The sequence below is a fragment of the Oncorhynchus mykiss genome, chromosome 3 (genome assembly GCF_057628025.1).
Source record: "Oncorhynchus mykiss isolate SJ-2025 chromosome 3, ASM5762802v1, whole genome shotgun sequence".
Lineage (NCBI taxonomy): Eukaryota > Metazoa > Chordata > Actinopteri > Salmoniformes > Salmonidae > Oncorhynchus > Oncorhynchus mykiss.
In genome coordinates, this window is record NC_143024.1 from 81,741,218 (window position 1) to 81,757,150 (window position 15,933).

At 45.5% G+C, this 15,933-nt stretch overlaps 1 protein-coding gene across 2 annotated transcripts in view; it reads left to right on the forward strand.

Moving 5' to 3' along the window:
• LOC110520491 (amyloid-beta A4 protein) overlaps positions 1-15,933 on the forward strand; it is a 54,384-nt gene that overhangs the window by 15,994 nt on the left and 22,457 nt on the right. For both annotated transcript variants that reach the window (XM_090230273.1, XM_090230274.1), the window contains exons 2-4: positions 213-380; positions 2,632-2,773; positions 4,748-4,860. In XM_090230273.1, the coding sequence (XP_090086399.1) occupies positions 213-380; positions 2,632-2,773; positions 4,748-4,860 (423 nt within the window). The remainder of the gene's footprint in view (positions 1-212; positions 381-2,631; positions 2,774-4,747; positions 4,861-15,933) is intronic.

Here is a 15,933-nt window from a genome sequence, read left to right on the forward strand (position 1 = left end):
GTATCACGGAACAAAAAGAGTGGGGAAAAACAATGATCCCAGAATGCTTTGCGTTCAACTTTTTTGGAAAGTGCCAAGGCGGGCGGGTGGGGGGGGTAGATGTGTATTTTGTGACCGCTGGTTTAGATTTTGAGTGCACTTCAACTGCAAATAACGTTTTTAATCATTTATTTACAGTAATTTGACTCCCTCTGCACTCTCCTTCACTGCAGGTGCCTTCTGATGACTCAGTGGGTCTGCTGGCAGAGCCCCAGGTAGCCATGTTCTGTGGGAAATTCAACATGCATGTCAACGTTCAGAGTGGCAAGTGGGAGTCGGATCCCTTCGGCACCAAGAGCTGCATCGGAACCAAGGAGGGCATCCTGCAGTACTGTCAGGAGGTAGGAGGAGAGGGGGGATGAGAGGGGGGAGGAGATTGGAAGAGGCATCAGATTAGGGTAGATTAGGAGGGAGAGGCGGAAGAGGCATCAGATTAGGGTAGATTAGGAGGGAGAGGTGGAAGAGGCATCAGATTAGGGTAGATTAGGAGGGAGAGGCGGAAGAGGCATCAGATTAGGGTAGATTAGGAGGGAGAGGCGGAAGAGGCATCGGATTAGGGTAGATTAGGAGGGAGAGGCGGAAGAGGCATCGGATTAGGGTAGATTAGGAGGGAGAGGCGGAAGAGGCATCGGATTAGGGTAGATTAGGAGGGAGAGGTGGAAGAGGCATCGGATTAGGGTAGATTAGGAGGGAGAGGCGGAAGAGGCATCGGATTAGGGTAGATTAGGAGGGAGAGGCGGAAGAGGCGTCGGATTAGGGTAGATTAGGAGGGAGAGGGGGAAGAGGCGTCGGATTAGGGTAGATTAGGAGGGAGAGGCGGAAGAGGCATCGGATTAGGATAGATTAGGAGGGAGAGGCGGAAGAGGCATCAGATTAGGAGGGAGAGGCGGAAGAGGCATCAGATTAGGAGGGAGAGGCATCAGATTAGGAGGGAGAGGCGGAAGAGGCATCAGATTAGGAGGGAGAGGCGGAAGAGGCATCAGATTAGGAGGGAGAGGCGGAAGAGGCATCAGATTAGGAGGGAGAGGTGGAAGAGGCATCAGATTAGGAGGGAGGGGTGGAAGAGGCATCAGATTAGGGTAGATTAGGTGGGAGAGGTTGACGAGGCATCAGATTAGGGTAGATTAGGTGGGAGAGGCATCAGATAAGGGAGCGATAGGTAGAAGAAGCATCAGATAAGGGAGGGATAGGTAGAAGAAGCATCAGATCTTTTTTATTTATTTTATTTTACCTTTATTTAACCAGGCAAGTCAGTTAAGAACAAATTCTTATTTTCAATTACGGCCTAGGAACAGTGGGTTAACTGCCTGTTCAGGGGCAGAACGACAGATTTGTACCTTGTCAGCTCGGGGGTTTGAACTTGCAACCTTCCGGTTACTAGTCCAACACTCTAACCACTAGGTTACCCTGAGGGAGGGATAGGTGGAAGAGGCATCAGATGAGGGAGGGATAGGTGGAAGAGGCATCAGATGAGGGAGGGATAGGTGGAAGAGGCATCAGATGAGGGAGGGATAGGTGGAAGAGGCATCAGATGAGGGAGGGATAGGTGGAAGAGGCATCAGATGAGTGAGGGATAGGGGGAAGAGGCATCAGATGAGGGAGGGATAGGTGGAAGAGGCATCAGATGAGGGAGGGATAGGTGGAAGAGGCATCATGAGGGAGGGATAGGTGGAAGAGGCATCATGAGGGAGGGATAGGTGGAAGAGGCATCATGAGGGAGGGATAGGTGGAAGAGGCATCATGAGGGAGGGATAGGGGGAAGAGGCATCAGATGAGGGAGGGATAGGTGGAAGAGGCATCAGATGAGGGAGGGATAGGTGGAAGAGGCATCAGATTAGGGAGGGATAGGTGGAAGAGGCATCAGATGAGGGAGGGATAGGTGGAAGAGGCATCAGATGAGGGAGGGATAGGTGGAAGAGGCATCAGATTAGGGAGGGATAGGTGGAAGAGGCATCAGATTAGGGAGGGATAGGTGGAAGAGGCATCAGATGAGGGAGGGATAGGGGGAAGAGGCATCATGAGGGAGGGATAGGTGGGAGAGAGAGGGTTGGGTGACAGGGAGTAAGGGATGGTTGGGGGAGGGAGGGTTGGGTGAAAGAGGGAGTAAGGGATGGTTGGGGGAGGGAGGGAGGGTTGGGTGAAAGAGGGAGTAAGGGATGGTTGAGGGAGGGAGGGAGGGAGGGTTGGGTGAAAGAAGGAAGGAGGGCGGGAGGGAGGGAGGGCGGGCGGGAGGGAGGGGTAGGCGGGTGGAGGGAGAGGTGGGAGGGGGAGGGAAGGAGAGGTGGGAGGGAGAGGGGTAGATGAGATGGAGGGCAGGAGAGGTGGGAGGGGCGGAGATGTGGGCGAGGGGTAGGTGAGAGACTGAAGGAGAGGTGGGAGGCGAGGGAGGGAGACAGAGGGAGGGATAGGTGGGACGGGAGGGAGAGGTGGGAGTGGTAGGAGAGAGGGGGGAAACAGAATGAGATTAGGGAGAGAAAAAGGAACAAGGGAAGCGATAGGAAAGGGGGAGGTCCGAGGTAAATGTCTGCAATATTAAACCCATAGAAAACAACTGTGTGAAGTACATTCATTAAAGCCTGCTCCTTCCCCCAGGTGTACCCTGAGCTCCAGATCACTAACGTGGTGGAGGCCAACCAGCCAGTCAGCATTCAGAGCTGGTGCAAGAAGGGACGCAAGAAGGGACGCAAGGAGTGTAGCAGTCACACACACATCGTGGTGCCCTACCGCTGCCTGGGTAAGTTGTGTGTATCTGTAGGATAGAACAAAGTTGAATGTCCTTGAGGGGAAAATTGGCTTAGAACAACAGTAACGCTGTATACAAAATGGTAATTACTGGTCATTACACACAACATAATACATACAGTGTCTTCGGAAAGTATTCAGACCCCTTGACTTTTTCAACATTTTGTTACGTTACAGCCTTTGTCTAAAATGGATTAAATAAATACAAATCCTCATGACACATAATACCCCACAATGACAAAGCGAAAACGGGTTGTTTGAATTTTTTTGCAAATGTATTAAAAAATAGATAAGTATTCAGACCCTTTTCTATGACACTCAAATTAAAGCTCAGGTGCATCATGTTTCCATTTATTATCCTTGAGATGTTTCTACAACTTGATTGGAGTCCACCTGTGGTAAATTCAATTGATTGGACATGATTAGGAAATGCACACACCTGTTTATATAAGGTCCGACAGTTGACAGTGCATGTCAGAGCAAAAACCAAGCCAAAGGAATTGTCCGTAGAGCTCTGAGACGGGATTGTGTCAAGCCACAGATCTAGGGAAGGGTACCATTGCTGCAGAATGCTGTGGCAGCCATGCTGGTTAAGTGTGCCTTGAATACTATAATAAATCACAGACCGTGTCACCAGCAAAGCACCATCACACCTCCTCCTCCATGCTTCACGGTAGGAACCACACATGCAGAGATCATCTGTTCACCTTCTCTGCGTCTCACAAAGACACGGCGGTTGGAACCAAAAATCTAATGTCCATGGCTCATGTTTCTTGGCCCAATCAAGTCACTTCTTCTTATTCGTGTCCTTTAGTAGTGGTTTCTTTGCAGCAATTTGACCGTGAAGGCCTGATGCACGCAGTCTCCTCTGAACAGTTGATTTGTCTGTTACTTGAACTCTATGAAGCATTTATTTAGGATGCAATTTCTGAGCCTGGTAACTATAATGAACTTATCCTCTGCATCAGAGGCAACTCTGGGTCTTCCTTTCCTGTGGCGGTCCTCATGAGAGACAGTTTCATCATAGCACTTTATGGTTTTTGCAACTGTACTTGAAGAAACTTTCAAATTTCTTGACATTTTCCACATTGACTAACCTTCATGTCTTAAAGTAATGATGGACTGTAATTTCTCTTTGCTTATTTGAGCTGTTTTTGCCATAATATGGACTTGGTCTTTTACCAAATAGGGCTATCTTCTGTATACCACCCCTACCTAGTCACAACTGATTGGCTCAAATGCATTAAGAAGGAAAGAAATTTCACAAATTAACTTTTAACAAGGCACTCCTGTTGATTTGAAATGCATTCCAAGTGAATAAATCATGAAGCTGGTTGAGAGAATGCCAAGTGTGCAAAGCTGTCATCATAAAATATACTTAGATTTTTTTAACACTTCTTTGGTTACTACATGATTTCATAGTTTTGATGTCTTCACTATTATTCTACAATGTAGGAAATAGTAAAAAACAAAGAAAAACCTTTGAATGAGTAGGTTGTGTCCAAACTTTTGACTGGTTCTGTAGGTGTGCCAAGCTCATACTCAAGAAGACTCAAGTCCGTAATTCGCTGCCGAAGGTGCTTCAACAGTGTACTGAGTAAAGGGTCTGAATACTTATGTAAACGTAAAATTTCAGTAAAAAAATAATACATTTGCACAAAAATAATCAAAAAATCATTTTTTTGTCATTATGGTGTATTTTGTGTAGATTGATGGGGGGGGGGCTATTGGGGGGGGGGCTATTTAATCCATTTTAGAATAAGGCTGTAATGTAACAACATGTGGAACAAGTCCAGGGGTCTGAATACTTTCCGAATTCACTTTACATTGCACGTTACCTCTGTCATACACATTGTACACTTCTCATGTAGCCAGCCACATACATTATACATATTGCACAATTTCCTTACACATTCTGTCAGTGGCGCTAACACAGTGTGTGTGCGCGTGTGCGCGTGTTTTGCAGTTGGAGAGTTTGTGAGTGATGCCCTGCTGGTTCCTGATAAGTGCAAGTTCCTGCATCAGGAGAGAATGGACATGTGTGAGAGCCACCTGCACTGGCACACCGTGGCTAAAGAGGTCAGGACACTTTCATGGCATATCACACAGTTCTGATGTGTTCAGGTCTCTGGTCTCTCCTCTATCTATCTAGTACTCTCTATCTGTCTATACTGAACAAAAATATAAACCATTTCTAAGGTTTTACTGAGTTTGAGTTCATCGAAGGAAGTCAGTCAATTGAAATAATCCATTAGGCCCAAATGTATGGATTTCACATGACTGGGCCTGGGATGGCATAGGCCCACCCACTTGGGAGCCAGGCCCAGCCAATCAGAATTAGTTTTTCCCCACAAAAGGGCGTTATTACAGACAGAATTACTCCTCAGCACCACCCCCTCCTCAGACGGTTCTGCAGGTGATGAAACTGGATGTGGAGGTCCTGGGCTGGCGTGGATACACGTTCTCTGACAACAGCTCTGTTGGACATTCCTGCAGTCAGCATACCAATTGCACGCTCCCTCAACTTGAGACATCTGTGGCATTGTGTTGTGTGACACAACTGCACATTTTCATTGCCTTTTATTGTCCCCAGCGCAAGGTGCACCTGTGTAATGATCATGCTGTTTAATCGGCTTATTGATATACCACACCTGCCAGGTGGATGGATTATCTTAGCAAAGTAGAAATGCTCACTAACAGGGATGTAAACACATTTGTGCTGAATTCTTTTGGGATGGAACATTTCTGGGCTCTTATTTCAGGTCATGAAACATGGGACCAACACTTTACATGTTGCGTTTATATTTGTGTTCAGTCAAATGTTATATTCTCTCTTAACATTACACACAAAAGAATAAGGACATTACAAATGTCATGTGTGTATATATACAGTGTTGTAACGATGTGCAAATAGTGAAAGTACAAAAGGGAAAATAAATGAACATAAATATGGGTTCTATTTACAAGGGTGTTTGTTCTTCACTAGTTGCCCTTTTTCTTGTGGCAACAGGTCACAAATCATGCTGCTTTCATGGCACACTAGTATTTCACCCAACAGATATGGGAGTTTATCAAAATTGGATTTGTTTTCAAATACTTTGGATCTGTGTAATCTGAGGGAAATTTGTCTCTATGGTCATACATTCGGCAGGAGGTTAGGAAGTGCAGCTCAGTTTCCACCTCATTTTGTGGACAGTGTGCACAAAGCCTGTCTTCTTTTGAGAGCCAGGTCTGCCTACGGCAGCCTTTCTCAATAGCAAGGCTATGCTCACTGAGTCTGAATATAGTCAAAGCTTTCTTTGAGTTTGGGTCAGTCACAGTGGTCAGGTATTCTGCCACTGTGCACTCTCTGTTTAGGGCCAAATAGCATTCTAGTTTGCTCAGTTTTTTTGTTAATTCTTTCCAATGTGTCAAGGAATTATCTTTTTGTTTTCTCATCATTTGGCTGGGTCTAATTGTGTTTCTGTCCTGGGGCTCTGTGGGGTGTGTTTGTGAACAGAGCCCCAGGACCAGCTTGCTTAGGGGACTCTTCTCCAGGTTCATCTCTCTGTAGGTGATGACTTTGTTATGGAAGGTTTGGGAATCGCTTCCTTTTAGGTGGTTGTAGAATTTAACGTCTCTTTTCTGGATTTTGATAATTAGCGGGTATCGGCCTAATTCTGCTCTGCATGCATTATTTGGTGTTCTACGTTGTACACGGAGGATATTTTTGCAGAATTCTGCATGCAGAGTCTCAATTTGGTGTTTGTCCCATTTTGTGAATTATTCGTTGGTGAGTGGACCCCAGACCTCAACCATAAAGGGCAATGGGTTCTATAACTGATTCAAGTATTTTTAGCCAGATCCTAATTAGTATGTTGAATTTTATGTTCCTTCTGATGGCCTTCTTGCCTTGTGGAAGTTACCTGTGGTGCTGATGTTTAGGCCAAGGTATGTATAGTTTTTTTGTGTGCTCTAGGGCAATGGTGTCAAGATGGAATTTGTATTTCTGGTCCTGGCGACTGGACCTTTTTGGACACCATTATTTTGGTCTTACTGAGATTTACAGTCAGGGCCCTGGTCTGGCAGAATCTGTGCAGAAGATCTAGGTGCTGCTGTAGGCCCTCATTGGTTGGTGACAGAAGCACCAGATTATCAGAAAACAGTAGACATTTGACTTCAGATTCTAGCAGGGTGAGGCCGGATGCTGCAGACTGTTCTGTTGCCCTCACCAATTCGTTGATATACAGTGGGGCAAAAAAGTATTTAGTCAGCCACCAATTGTGCAAGTTCTCCCACTTAAAAAGATGAGAGGCCTGTAATTTTCATCATAGGTACACTTCAACTATGACAGACAAAATGAGAAAAAAAATCCAGAAAATCACATTGTAGGGTTTTTAATGAATTTATTTGCAAATTATGGTGGAAAATAAGTATTTGGTCACCTACAAACAAGCATGATTTCTGGCTCTCACAGACCTGTAACTTCTTCTTTAAGAGGCTCCTCTGTCCTCCACTCGTTACCTGTATTAATGGCACCTGTTTGAACTTATTATCAGTATAAAAGACACCTGTCCACAACCTCAAACATTCACACTCCAAACTCCACTATGGCCAAGACCAAAGAGCTGTCAAAGGACACCAGAAACAAAATTGTAGACCTGCACCAGGCTGGGAAGACTGAATCTGCAATAGGTAAGCAGCTTGGTTTGAAGAAATCAACTGTGGGAGAAATTATTAGGAAATGGAAGACATACAAGACCACTGATAATCTCCCTCGATCTGGGGCTCCACGCAAGATCTCACCCCGTGGGGTCAAAATGATCACAAGAACGGTGAGCAAAAATCCCAGAACCACACAGGGGGACCTAGTGAATGACCTGCAGAGAGCTGGGACCAAAGTAACAAAGCCTACCATCAGTAACACACTACGCTGCCAGGGACTTGAAGATGAGCATTGAAGATGAAACGTGGCTGGGTCGTTCAGCATGATAATGATCCCAAACACACCGCCCGGGCAACGAAGGAGTGGCTTCGTAAGAAGCATTTCAAGGTCCTGGAGTGGCCTAGCCAGTTTCCAGATCTCAACCCCATAGAAAATCTTTGGAGGGAGTTGAAAGTCCGTGTTGCCCAGCAACAGCCCCAAAACATCACTGCTCTAGAGGAGATCTGCATGGAGGAATGGGCCAAAATACCAGCAACAGTGTGTGAAAACCTTGTGAAGACTTACAGAAAACGTTTGACCTCTGTCATTGCCAACAAAGGGTATATGACAGTATTGAGAAACTTTTGTTATTGACCAAATACTTATTTTCCACCATAATTTGCAAATAAATTCATTAAAAATTCCTATAATGTGATTTTCTGGATTTTTTTTGGTGGGAGAACTTGCACAATTGGTGGCTGACTAAATACTTTTTTTGTCCCACTGTATATGTTGAAGAGGGTCTGCATCCCTGTCTCCCCCCACGGCCCTGTGGGAAGAAATGTGTGTGCTTTTTACCTATTTTAACGGCGCACTTGTTGTTTGTGTACATGGAATTTATAATGTTGTTTGTTTTTCCCCCAACACCACTTTCCATCAATTTGTATAGCAGACCCTCATGCCAAATTGAGTCGGAGGCATTTTTTAAATCAACGAAGAATGAGAAGACTTTGTCTTTGTTTTGGTTAGTTTGTTTGTCAATTAGGGTGTGCAATGTGAATACGTGGTCTGTCGTGTGATAATTTGGTAAAAAGCCAATTTGACATTTGCGCAGTACATTATTTTCACAGAGGAAATGTACAAGTCTGCTGTTAATGAAAATGCAGAGGATTTTCCCAATGCTGCTGTTGACTCATATCCCACGGTAGTTATTGGGGTCAAATTTGTCTCCACTTTTGTGGATTGGGGTGATCAGTCCTTGTTTCCAAATACTGGGGAAGATGCCAGAGCTAAGGATGATGTTAGAGTTTTAGTATAGCCAATTGGATTTTGTTGTCTATATATTTGATCATTTCATTGAGGATACCATCAACACCACAGGCCTTTTTGGGTTGGAGGGTTTTTATTTTGTCCTGTAGTTCATTCAAGGTAATTGGAGAATCCAGTGGGTTTTGGTAGTCTTTAATAGTTCATTCTAAGATTTGTATTTGATCATGTATATGTTTTTGCTGTTTGTTCTTTGTTATAGAGCCAAAAAGATTGGAGAAGTGGTTTACCCATACATCTCCATTTTGGATAGATAATTCTTTGTGTTTAGGGTTTTCCAGTTTTCCCAGAAGTGGTGAGACTATATGGATTCTTCAATTACATTGAGCTGATTTCTGACGTGCTGTTCCCTCTTTTCCGTAGTGTATTTCTGTATTGTTTTAGTGATTCACCAAACTCAGGTGTTCCGGGTCTTTGTTTTTGGTTGGACAGGTTTCTCAATTTCTTTCTTAAATTTTTGCATTCTTCATCAAACCATTTGTCATTGTGGTTCATTTTCTTCATTTTTTTTTGGATTTGATAGGGAAGCTGATATAAGATTTTCTACTGCCCAGTTTACGCCTTCACTATTACAGTGGAATATTTTATCCAGGAAGTTGTCTAAAAGGGATTGAATTTGTTGTTGCCTAATTGTTTTTTTGGTAGGTTTCCAAACATTCCTTCCATCTATAGCATTTCTTAATATTACTCACTTCCTTTGGCTTTGATGCCTCATGATTGAGTATTGCTCTGTTCATGTAGATTGTGATTTTGCTGTGGTCTGATAGGGGTGTAAGTGGGCTGACTGTGAACACTCTGAGAGACTGGGTTGAGGTCAGTGATAAAGTAGTCTACAGTACTACTGCCAAGAGATGAGCTATAGGTGTACCTACCATAGGAGTCCCCTCGAAGCCTACCATTGACTATGGACATACCCAGCGTGCGACAGAGCTGTAGGTGTACCTACCATAGGAGTCCCCTCGAAGCCTACCATTGACTATGGACATAACCAGCGTGCGACAGAGCTGTAGGTGTACCTACCATAGGAGTCCCCTCGAAGCCTACCATTGACTATGGACATAACCAGCGTGCGACAGAGCTGTAGGTGTACCTACCATAGGAGTCCCCTCGAAGCCTACCATTGACTATGGACATACCCAGCGTGCGACAGAGCTGTAGGTGTACCTACCATAGGAGTCCCCTCGAAGCCTACCATTGACTATGGACATACCCAGCGTGCGACAGAGCTGTAGGTGTACCTACCATAGGAGTCCCCTCGAAGCCTACCATTGACTATGGACATACCCAGCGTGCGACAGAGCTGTAGGTGTACCTACCATAGGAGTCCCCTCGAAGCCTACCATTGACTATGGACATAACCAGCGTGCGACAGAGCTGTAGGTGTACCTACCATAGGAGTCCCCTCGAAGCCTACCATTGACTATGGACATACCCAGCGTGCGACAGAGCTGTAGGTGTACCTACCATAGGAGTCCCCTCGAAGCCTACCATTGACTATGGACATACCCAGCGTGCGACAGAGCTGTAGGTGTACCTACCATAGGAGTCCCCTCGAAGCCTACCATTGACTATGGACATACCCAGCGTGCGACAGAGCTGTAGGTGTACCTACCATAGGAGTCCCCTCGAAGCCTACCATTGACTATGGACATACCCGGCGTGCGACAGAGCTGCGGGAGTTGTGACTTGTTTTTGTTGGTCATGATGTCATAGTTGTGTCTAGGGGGGCATATGAGGGAGGGAATGCTGTCACCTCCAGGCAGGTGTTTGTCCCCTTGGGTGCTGAGGGTGTCAGGTTCTTGTCTCGTTCTGGCATTTAGGTTGCTACAGACTAGTAAATTCTCTCCCTGGAAGAGAATTGATTGATTTCCCCCTCCAGGATAGCATTTAGGTTGCCACAGACTAGTACATTCTCTCCCTTGAAATGATTGATTTCCCCCTCCAGGATGGAGAAGCTGTCTTCATTAAAGTATGGGGATTCTAGTGGGGGGATATAGGTAGCACACAGGAGGACATTTTTCTCTTGAGGTAATTTCCTTTTTGAATTTCTAGCCAAACGTAAAATATTCCTGTTTTGATTAATTTAATGGAGTGAGTTAGGTCTGCTCTTTACCAAATTAGCTTACCCCCTGAGTCCCTTCCCTGTTTCACACCTGGTAGTTTAGTGGATGGGACTACCAGCTCTCTGTAACCTAGAGGGCAACCAGTGGGTCCGTCTCCTCTATACCAGGTTTACTTGTAGGATGACGATGTCTGTATTACCGATTTCTTTGATGAAGTCCAGGTTCCTGATCTTTAGGCCAAAGGCAGATGACCTCAGGCCTTGGATATTCCAGGATGAGATAGTGAAGGCTTTGTGTTCCATAAAGGCAGATGACCTCAGGCCTTGGATATTCCAGGATGAGATAGTGAAGGCTTTGTGTTCCATAAAGGCAGATGACCTCAGGCCTTGGATATTCCAGGATGAGATAGTGAAGGCTTTGTGTTCCATAAAGGCAGATGACCTCAGGCCTTGGATATTCCAGGATGAGATGGTGAAGGCTTTGTGTTCCATAAAGGCAGATGACCTCAGACCTTGGATATTCCAGGATGAGATGGTGAAGGCTTTGTGTTCCATAAAGGCAGATGACCTCAGACCTTGGATATTCCAGGATGAGATGGTGAAGGCTTTGTGTTCCATAAAGGCAGATGACCTCAGACCTTGGATATTCCAGGATGAGATAGTGAAGGCTTTGTGTTCCATAAAGTGTCCAATGTTGTTGTTCGTGTGGTTTGGCCTCAGGCCAGTAAGTGTGAGCAGAGCCTGCTGAGCATCTGATACATGCCATTGGCTTGGGCTAGTGTAAGAGTGGGGGTTGGGCCCGTTTGCCCACTCACTGCCTGGGCGTATGTGTAACTTCCATGTTGAGGCCCTCTTTGCGGGGGTGGGGTGCATGGGGTGGGAAGGAGGAGCATAGGTCTGATCTGAGGGGGCCTAAATGGGTTGTGGGCATGGTTGATTGGTGGGGGTGTGTGTGTGTGTGTGTGTGTGTGTGTGTGTATGTGGCTGGTGGTGTTGTGGTCTGGATGTAGGTCCTCTCGGCATGGGTCCTCTATGTGTAGGTCCAGGGGGAGTCCCGCAGGTTTGGGAGTGTCGCTGGTCTGGGCGGGGTGTCCATTGATTTGTTGCTCCTGTGTGAAGTGTTGGGGCTGCGTTTGAGAGCGATGTCCTTTAGAGTCCTGGCGAAGGTGGGCACTGCTGCCTTGTATAGGTGGACCTGCTCATAGATGCTGATCAAGTCCAGGGTGGAGTGGTGGACCAGGAAAACATTTGGTTTTGAGGCACTGTCATGGGAAATACTTGAGTTTACCTGCTGTATGGTAGCAGGGTGGAAGTCTTTCGTGGTAGAAAATCTAATTTTATTTGTCATATACACATGGTTAGCAGATGTTAATGCGAGTGTAGCGAAATGCTTGTGCTTCTTGTTCCGACCATGCAGTAATATCTAACAAGTAATTTAACCTAACAATTTCACAACAACTACCTTGTACACACAAGTGTAAAGGAATGGCTAAGAATATGTACATATAAATATATGGATGAGAGATGGCCGTTCAGCATAGTCAAGATGCAGTAGATGATATAGAGTACAGTATATACATATGAGATGAGTAATGTAGGGTATGTAAACATTATATAAAGTGGCATTGTTTAAAGTGACTAGTGATACAATTATTACATCAATTTTTCCATTATTAAAGTGGCTAGAGTTGAGTCAGTATGTTGGCAGCAGCCCCTCAATGTTAGTGATGACTGTTTAACAGTCTGATGGCCTTGAGATAGAAGCTGTTTTTCAGTCTCTCGGGCCCCGCTTTGATGCACCTGTACTGACCTCGCCTTCTGGATGATAGCAGGGTGAACAGGCAGTGACTCGGGTGGTTGTTGTCCTTGATGATCTTTATGGCCTTCCTGTGACATCGGGTGGTGTAGGTATTCTGGAGGGCAGGTAGTGTGCCCCCGGTGATGCATTGTGCAGACCTCACTACCCTCTGGATAGCCTTGCGGTTGTGGGTGGAGCAGTTGCCGTACCAGGCGGTGATACAGCCCGACAGGATGCTCTCGATTGTGCATCTGTAAAAGTTTGTGTTTTTGGTGACAAGCCAAATTTCTTCAGCCTCCTGAGGTTGAAGAGGCGCTGCTGCGCCTTCTTCACCACACTGTCTGTGTGGGTGGACCATTTCAGTTTGTCCGTGATGTGTACGGCGAGGAACTTAACTTCCCACCTTCTCCACTACTGCCTTGTCGATGTGGATAGCGGGCTGCTCCCTCTGCTGTTCCCAGAAGTTCACGGTCATCTAGCAGGGTGGAGATACGCACTTGTGCATTGGGGAAAGTAGAAGAAGCTTTTTCAATCACTCCCTTCAGTGCTGTGGCCACCTTTTCCTTCTGTGTTCTCAGATTGTTTGTGTCTGTGTGTAATATTATGTGGCTAGGTGAACCTAGTTGGTCCTCAGACAGAAGGTCTAGGGCGCGCTGGTTGTCTGGACACCAGAGTTTAGACGCACTGTGTTTGGGAGAAAAAAATATATTGTATATATTTCCTGTTTGAGTACAATCTGTGTCTTGCGTATGTCCTCAGTGGGTGTGTGTGTGTGTGGGGTCAGGAAGGCTAACAGTGGGGGGGGTGCTCAGAGGGGGTGAGGTCCTCTGGGCTTGGGGTTCTTCATTTGTCTGTTCTGTTCTGCTGTGATGTTGATGCTATGGTCAGGGTCTGGTGTGGACTGTTCTGCTGTGGTGTCAAGACTTTTGTCAGGAGCTGAGGTGGGCTGGTCTGCTGGCTTCTGCGGAGGTGGCCACCTCTAGTGGGTTGTTCTGTCACACGCCATCCCTCTAACCCTTTCCTCCAGCAGTCTGATCCTCTCCTCTAGCGCTCTGTTCTTCTCCTGCTCTTGCTTTTTATATTGTTGAAGTTGTCTCACCTCTATCTATCAATCAATTAAATGTATTTATAGAGCCCTTCTTACATCAGATGATGTCACAACATGCTGTACAGAAACCCAGCCTAAAACCCCAATCAGCAACAATGCAGGTGTAGAAGCACGGTTGTTAGGAATATCTCCCTAGAAAGGCCGGAACCTAGGAAGAAACCTAGAGGAACCAGGCTATTATGGGTGGCCAGTCCTCTTCTATCCATCTTGTATTCTCTTCTATATCTAGTATTCTCTCATCTATTAATCTACCCATCTATCGATCCATCTCGTGTTCTCTCCTCTATCGATCTAGTGTTATCAGTCCAGGGGGGTTCGGATCTATACGGTAGCAAGGGGTGGTGTAAACAGAGGAAGAGTCAGCTTTAAATATATATAAATATATATATATATATATATATGTTCATAGAATGGCACTCGGACGGTTCAGTTCAGAGCACTTCACTTACAAACCAAAGATCGTTTTGATAATCAACAAAATAATCTCTTTTGTGACTAAGCTTGGCTTTGGCTCGCAGCTACGGGAATCACTCACGCACATTCATCTTTTAATCAGTTTTGTCTTGGTCTCTCAATGTCCTGTTCTTTCCTTGTTTCTTCATTCTATTTTTTAAACTTTTATTTATTTATTTATTTCACCTTTATTTAACCAGTTTTATCACCTTTATTTAGCAAGTTGAGAACACGTTCTCATTTACAATTGCGACCTGGCCAAGATAAAGCAAAGCAGTTCGACACATACAACAACACAGAGTTACACATGGGATAAAAAAAACTAAGTCAATAATAAAAAAAAAGTCTATATACAATGTGAGCAAATGAGGTGAGATAAGGGAGGTAAAAAAAAAGGCCATGGTGGCGAAGTAAATACAAAATAGCAAGTAAAACACTGGAATGGTAGATTTGCAGCGGAAGAATAGAAATAATGGGGTGCAAAGGAGCAAAATAAATACAGTAGAAGAAGAGGTAGTTGTTTGGGCTAAATTATAGATGGGCTATGTACAGGTGCAGTAATCTGTGAGCTGCTCTGACAGCTGGTGCTTAAAGCTAGTGAGGGAGATAAGTGTTTCCAGTTTCAGAGATGTATGTAGTTCGTTCTAGTCATTGGCAGCAGAGAACTGGAAGGAGAGGCGGCCAAAGAAATAATTGGTTTTGGGGGTGACCAGAGAGATATACCTGCTGGAGTGCGTGCTACGGGTGGGTGCTGCTATGGTGACCAGTGAGCTGAGATAAGGGGGGACTTTACCTAGCAGGGTCTTGTAGATGACCTGGAGCCAGTGGGTTTGGCGACGAGTATGAAGCGAGGGCCAGCCAACGAGAGCGTACAGGTCGCAGTGGTGGGTAGTATATGGGGCTTTGGTGACAAAACGGATGGCACTGTGATAGACTGCATCCAATTTATTGAGTAGGGTATTGGAGGCTATTTTGTAAATGACATCGCCAAAGTCGAGGATCGGTAGGATGGTCAGTTTTACACGGGTATGTTTGGCAGCATGAGTGAAGGATGCTTTGTTGCAAAATAGGAAGCCAAGTCTAGATTTAACTTTGGATTGGAGATGTTTGATGTGAGTCTGGAAGGAGAGTGTTCAGTCTAACCAGACACCTAGGTATTTGTAGTTGTCCACATATTCTAAGTCAGAACCGCCCAGAGTAGTGATGTTGGACAGGCGGGGAGGTGCAGGCAGCGATCGGTTGAAGAGCATGCGTTTAGTTTTACTTGTATTTAAGAGCAATTGGAGGCCACGGAAGGGGAGTTGTATGGCATTGAAGCTCGACTGGAGGGTTGTTAACACAGTGTCCAAAGAAGGGCCAGAAGTATACAGAAGGGTGTCGTCTGCGTAGAGGTGGATCGGAGACTCACGCAAGAGTGACATCATTGATGTATACAGAGAAGAGAGTCGGTCCAATAATTGAACCCTGTGGCACCCCCATAGAGACTGTCAGAGGCCCGGACAACAGGCCCTCCGATTTTACACACTGAACTCTATCAGAGAAGTAGTTGGTTAACCAGGCGAGGCAATCATTTGAGAAACCAAGGCTATCGAGTCTGCCAATGAGGATGTGGTGATTGACAGAGTCGAAAGCCTTGGCCAGGTCAATGAATACGGCTGCACAGTATTGTTTCTTATCGATGGCAGTTACGATATCGTTTAGGACCTTGAGTGTGGCTGAGATGCACCCATGACCAGCTCTGAAACCAGATTGCATAGCGGAGAAGGTATGGTGGGATTCAA